This window comes from Zea mays, chromosome 2 (genome assembly GCF_902167145.1).
Source record: "Zea mays cultivar B73 chromosome 2, Zm-B73-REFERENCE-NAM-5.0, whole genome shotgun sequence".
NCBI classification, from domain to species: domain Eukaryota; kingdom Viridiplantae; phylum Streptophyta; class Magnoliopsida; order Poales; family Poaceae; genus Zea; species Zea mays.
Window position 1 is genome coordinate 203,168,562 of NC_050097.1, and position 6,780 is coordinate 203,175,341.

The 6,780-nt window shown below is 47.2% G+C and overlaps 1 protein-coding gene across 1 annotated transcript; it reads left to right on the forward strand.

Annotated features, from left to right (window-relative positions):
- The first annotated feature begins 2,489 nt into the window (after nt 1-2,489).
- LOC103649226 (putrescine hydroxycinnamoyltransferase) lies at nt 2,490-3,968 on the forward strand. The gene has a single exon (XM_008673542.3). The coding sequence runs from the start codon at nt 2,545-2,547 to the stop codon at nt 3,763-3,765; it is 1,221 nt and encodes a 406-aa protein (XP_008671764.1). The 5' UTR covers nt 2,490-2,544; the 3' UTR covers nt 3,766-3,968.
- Nucleotides 3,969-6,780: the final 2,812 nt, after the last annotated feature.

The following is a 6,780-nucleotide window of genomic DNA, read 5'->3' on the forward strand; positions in this document are numbered from 1 at the left end:
TCCTTAATGTCAAGGACGCCTCGCCAGAATTGAGAGTCTCCTTGTTTCTTTTTTAAAACACATAAGGGCTTGTGTTTCATGTATTTTTTTAACAATTGTTTGCCAAAGACCCTCTTCCTTTTCAAGTTTCCACAACCATTTAGTAAGAAGGCTAATATTCATACATCTTAGATTTAAGATGCCAAGCCCCCCTTATCTTTAGCAGTGCATACAGAGTCCCAATTCACCAGATGATAATTTTTTTATTGCTTCCACCATACCACAACAACCTCTTTCTAAAGATATCCATCTTCTTCAAAACAGAGGAGGGCGCTAAATAAAGAGAAAGCATATAAAGGGGAATGTTGGACAAGCTGCTCTTTATTAGAGTCAATCTCCCTCCTAGACTCAGATATCTTCCTTGCCAGACTCCTAGTTTTTTTTTCAATTTTTTCTTCAGTCTTAGCCCACCGAGATATGCTCAGCGTTTTATGGTCAATAGGTACACCAAGATAGCTCATGGGAAGGTTTTTAATGGGGCATGTAAAGATCTCAACATAAGCATCCTTATTATTGTTGGCATTACCAAAACAATAAACGTTTTTTTGAAAATTAATTTTAAGCCCAGATATTTTTTCAAAGAGAATCAGAATAAATTTTAGGTTCCTTGCAAATTCAAGGTTATCCTGGAGCAAAAGAATTGTATCGTCAGCATATTGAAGGTAAGCACATCCATTACTTATAATATGAGGTATTAATCCTGCAATAAGCTTCATTTCTTGTGCCTTTTCAATGAGACACGCAAGGCCATCAGCTGCAATGTTAAACAATAATGGTGAAAAGGGGTCACCCTGCCTGACCCATTTATGAGTAGGAAAGAAAGGACCAATCATACCATTAGTTCTAATGGCAACCTTCCCTCCTTTCACTGTTTTCATCACCCAATCGCCCCATTTGTCTCCAAAGCCTTTTTGTTGGAGCATACTATATAAAAAATGCCAATTGATTTTGTCATAAGCCTTCTCAAAGTCAATTTTGAGAATAATCCCATTTTGTTTTTTTCTTTTAACCTCATGGACTATCTCATGTAAAGCCACAACACAGTCCAAAATATATTTCCCTTTGACAAAGCCAAATCGATTCTCACTAATAATTTTGTTAATGCAAGTAGATAACCTATTATTCAGGGCTTTGGTAATGATTTTGTAACATACATTCAAAAGACAGATTGGTCTAAATTTTTTTAATTTCCATAGCATTATCCACTTTAGGGATTAAAGTGATCAATCCATAATTAAGTCTTTCAATGTCCAAAATTCCTTTACTGAAGTCATCACACATGTTCCAAATTTCATTTTTAATAATGTCCCAGAAATCCTGAAAAAATCCAGCTGGAAGACCATCAGGGCCCAAGGCACTATTATGCTTAAGATCAGAAATAACCTTGTGAATCTCTTCAAAACTAAAAGGAGTAGTAATGGACTCTCTGTCTTCATCACTAAGCTTCCTCATATTCATATCATTCATATGAATGGTCGAAATATTTGAGGGCCCAAAAAGGTCTTTATAATAGTCAGTGACTAACTTATTAATCTCCTCCTCATTCTCACAAGTCTCCCATTATCATACAGAGCATGAATTCTCAAACGTCTTCTACTGCCATTTGCTTTTAGATGAAAATATTTAGTGTTCTCATCTCCGGAAGTGATATTTTTTTCTCTGGCAATTTGCTTCATTTTTGTTTCTTCTTCAAGAAGTAAGTTTTTAAGTTGAAATTCAAATTCCAACCTTTCTCCTTTATCCTTTTCAGAAAGAGTTCCAGTCTCATTTTGAATATCCAATCTGTTTAGATTTTTTTCAGAATGTTTATTTTTCTCCTATTTTCCCTTCTTCATTGATATTCCATCCCTTAAGAACTCTCTTAAGTCTTTTAACTTTTTCTTTCCAAACATCAATATTTTTTAACTTCTAACCGGAAGTGTCCAGTTATTAATCATAATATCTCTAAAACCTGGTCTTAATTTCCAGTCGAGTTCATATCTAAACTCATGAGAACACTTTTTTTTCCTTCAGTTTGAAGAAAAAGGGGCACATGGTCGGAGAGAGATCTATTAAGACCTCTTACCATGGCATTATGAAAGAGTAAATCCCATTCTGGGTTTACCAAAAATCTGTCCAGTTTTCAAAAGTGGGGTTACTTCTATTATTTACCAAGTGTATACCGTATTGTTTTTTTTAAGAAGTCACGTTTCATCTAGTCTGTCGTAATTATATTGGTGATGATAATGTGCACCACGACATGGTAATCTCAATTGGCATTTCAGCTATATACGCGACGCCAAACGAAGGATCTCCATCTGATAGATGGCTTGATTGATCCAATGACCCATTCACCAACGCTGCAAGCAACGCATGCGCACCCTCAGTCCCTCACCTACTCCCGGCACGTGCGCGCCCTGCCTATATATACTATACGTGCGCGCAGAGCCGATCAGCGAGCACAGCAAGTCGGCAATACACTAGGTGAAGTCTCACTACACTAGGTGAAGGTGCATCCATCTCGCCATGGAGGTGAAGGTGCTGAGCTCCAAGCTCGTGAAACCGTCCTACCCGGCGGGCGCGCCGCGGCCGGACACCACAAAGCACGTGCCGTCGTCGGTGTTCGACAAGGCCACGTACCACACGCAGACGGTCACCATCTACTACATCTCTCCGCCGGTCCCGTCCCCAGACGCCATCGAGCGCGGCTACGCCACGGCGCTGGGCGCGTACCGGCTCTTCGCCGGCCAGGTCCGCCCGGGTCCGGACGGCGCGCCAGGGGTGCTGCTCAACGACCACGGCGCCCGCCTCGTGGAGGCGTCCGTGGACGCGCGCCTCGCCGACATCGCCCCCACGAAGCCGCCCCCCGCCGTGCTGCGGCTGCACCCGGACCTCGACATCGTGGAGGTGGTGCAGGTGCAGCTCACGCGGTTCGCGTGCGGCTCGCTCGCCGTGGGCTTCACCGCCAACCCCGCCGTGGCGGACGGCCACGCCACCAGCGACTTCCTCGTCGCCTGGGACCGCGCCGCGCGCGGGCTCCCCGTCGGCCCGTCGCCGCCGGTCCACTTCCCGCCGCGCCACGACCCGCCGCGCGCCGGGTTCGAGCACCGCGGCGTGGAGTACTACAGGCCCGCGCCGTCGTTGGCCCACGGCCACGTCCACGGCGACACTACCCAGCACAGCATCGTGGTCCACAAGGCTCACTTCACCAAGGACTTCGTGGCGGGGCTCCGCGCCAGGGCGTCCGAAGGCCGTGGCCGTCCCTTCAGCCGGTTCGAGACGATCCTCGCCCACGTCTGGCGCACCATGACGCGCGCGCGCGGGCTGGGCAGCAACCCGCTCCAGATCTCCACCATCCGCATCTCCGTGGACGGCCGGCCGCGCCTCGCGGCGGCGCCGGCAGGCTACTTCGGGAACCTGGTCCTCTGGGCGTTCCCGCGCGCCACGGTGGGGAGCCTCCTCGGCCGGCCGCTGAAGCACGCGGCGCAGGCGATCCACGACGCCGTGGCGCGGGTGGACGGGGCCTACGACTTCCAGTCGTTCGTCGACTTCGCGGGCTCCGGCACGGTGGAGAAGGAAGGGCTGGAGACGACGGCCCCTGCTCAAGGAGGAAGGGCCTACTTCCCCACGGAGGGCATGCTGTTACTGGTGCCGTCCTACATCGGCGACGGCAGCATCGACGCCATCGTGCCGGTGTTCGAGCACAACCTGGATGCGTTCAAGCAGTGCTGCTACTCCATGGAGTAGCCAGCTTCAAGTCTTTCAATCTTTATACACATTTTCTAAAAGGATTATTACTACGTACTGCTAGGTTAGTAGTAGTGTGTTGCGGCTTTATCAATCTTTTAATTCCTGGGTTTTGTAAAACCTGAGTTAATTACCTTTTCTTTCTTTGGACCTGTACGTACGAGGACCGATCTGTGGTCCTCAACCTAGCTCTTCTCTGTGATCATCGGCAATAATGCTTCATATATTTCCAGGTGTTATAATTCTACTAGCTAGAGTGTATATATATATATATGCCGATACATTATATTTCATTCGTGATCAGACTTTTGTTGCTAGTGTTGTACGTAGGAACTACTCCGATCCACTGCATGATTAATAATCTCGTTTCCATTGAGCTTCTGGGGGCAGCAGGCGAGGTCTGTCGTCAGATCGAGTTGGTGTTGGTGATATCTCCCGCGGTTTGTTTGCTTGGGAATGGGGCCGATCCCCGCCTCTGAACAAGATCGGTTCCTTCCTCCTGTAGCAAATCAAATCTTGCATATGCCAAACATCGCAAGAGACAAAAAAGAGGCTAGCTCCCCCCACAGACTTTCATCTCTGGCCTTTGCTGCCGGCTCATTCTTTCTTTTGTTATTACATTGTTTGGTCGGTGAAACGAGAGGACTTTGCATTTGCTTCGTACATAAAAGTATATAAGATTATGTACTCCATCTATACCAAAAATAGAAGTCGTTTATAACCATTTAGGCCGCGTTCGTTTGTGCAGGATTAAAATTACATACGTTTCTGTTATTGGCCCGGATATAGTGCATCCGGTTGGTTCATTAAGACTTGGTAAGTGATGAATCCAGGTATAGAATCAATACAAAGTTGCAGAATAGCTCATCCGTTTCATCCTAGAATAAAGACACTTGCAACACTTGTTTGACAGCCACGACAGCACTAACAAGCTTCTATATATACAGCAATGGCAGCACTAACAAGCTGTAATATACATAATGTCATATTAACAACCGCTCAGCTTTCTTTCCAATGCACTTGCGCATACATACACATATTAACAACTAAGAAACAATGGTGTACATACATACAATAATAATAAAGAAACATACAATAACTTATTATTGTTACAATACTACTAACTTAATGTTTATCTGTTATAATACTGTGCGTGAACTAACGTGGAGGTGGACAGCTGGCTCACGTTCCGTTCTACGAGCTGGACGGAACCCCGGCAGCAGGAGTGAACCGATGACCGGCCAATCCACCGTGGAGCGCGACACGAACAGTCCACGTCGTCCGGCCAGGAGGCCTCTTTTTTTTTTTTTTACAACTGCGACTAATATAATCGGCAAGCATATAATAATAAGCGTATACATGGCACCCCCAGAGTCAATTAATTCGTTGCAGCTCATAACTTTTGGTTCCAAGCCTCAACCCGGCCGCTTTCTGCCGCACGTGTGCCCAGTTGCATTCTAGATGGAGCACTTTGCTGCTTAATATATTAGAGTCTAAACAAGCATATAATAACAAGCGTATACATGGCACCCCCAGAGTCAAGTTAATTCGTTGCAGCTCATAACTTTTGGTTCCAAGCCTCAACCCGGCCGCTTTCTGCCGTACGTGTGCCCAGTTGCATTCTAGATGGAGCACTTTGCTGCTTAATATATTAGAGTCTAAATGCGCAGCGATGTTGAGATGTTTTTGCATATTTTGCTTCAACTATTACTGACAATCTACATTTTCAGTAGCGTCCGGATCAACTGTGACGACGCACGCCCACCACTGAATCTTGTGCCGCAGCTCGATGCGGATACTAGCTCCTTGCCTCCTTCCGTCCCAGGATATTTCAGGATACAACGAGTAACCTCTTCTAATTCAAAGGCATATATATATATATATATATATATATATATATATATATATATATATATATATATATATATATATATATATATATATATATATAGTATATGTATTTAGAGCCCTAGGCTCTATTTAACTATAGGAAGCCCCGACCACGTACCGACCAGGTGCGCGACCGCACCGGACCCTTTTTGCTTATTGTACCTAACTGCTTATGCCAAAATATAATACGAGTTATGCTGATGTGTGTATCAGTTTATGCAAATATAGTCTGCGCATATTACGTGCATCGGGCCCACGATCCGGCCCACGCCACCACTATAAAAACACCTCCACGCCGCCAGGAATTAGGTTTTAGCGGCGGCGGCGGTTCTCTAGGGCGTGCGAGCGGCGGTGATCCTGGGGACAGCAGCGGTGTCACCTCGAGGCAGGCGACCGACGGCGGCGCTCCACCAGGAACGAGCGACAACGACGCTCCGAGGCAGGCGAGCAAGCGGTGACGGCGCTCTTGAAGCGGACGGACGACGGCAGCGCACCCTAGGCCCGGTGACAACGGCGGTTGTCCCGTCCGTCTCTGCGATGGCCACCGCCACCGCCGCTCCAGCATCTGTGGCGCGACGACGGATCTGGGGACACGCTCGCGACGGCGGATCCCTGAGGCGCGACGGCGGATCTGGGGACACGCTCGCGATGGCGGATCCCTGTGGCGCGACGGCGGATCTAGGGACACGCTGCGGCATCGGATCCCGAGGGCACGCACGCGGCGACGGCCCCATGAGGTGCGCACGACGGCGATGTGCCAGCGGTCGCGACGGCGGATTTCCCTAGGCACTAGCGACGACGGCATCCTCCCCTAGGCACGAAGTGGTGGCGCATCCCAGATGCGAGGCGCTGGTTCCGCAGGACGGCGATCCTATTTTTATGCTATTTTGTATACATATTTATGTCAATGTCAATAGGATTTTATGACCTATATTTCAGTTCATGGATCCGCTTCCAACTATTTGTCTGTTTCTGATATTTCTATTCATTTACGCTAAAATTTATACTCATTTACGCTGTTTTGGTTCACGATTTACACTTAAATCCGCTCGAGCCAGAACCCGCGCACGATTTTTACGCCGTAATTTGTCCCCATTTGCCTTTACGAAATCAATCGATGATTTA

Bases quoted from the DNA above. Each gene is read 5' to 3' on its own strand.
- LOC103649226 (XM_008673542.3), top strand. From the start codon at position 2,545: ATGGAGGTGAAGGTGCTGAGCTCCAAGCTCGTGAAACCGTCCTACCCG.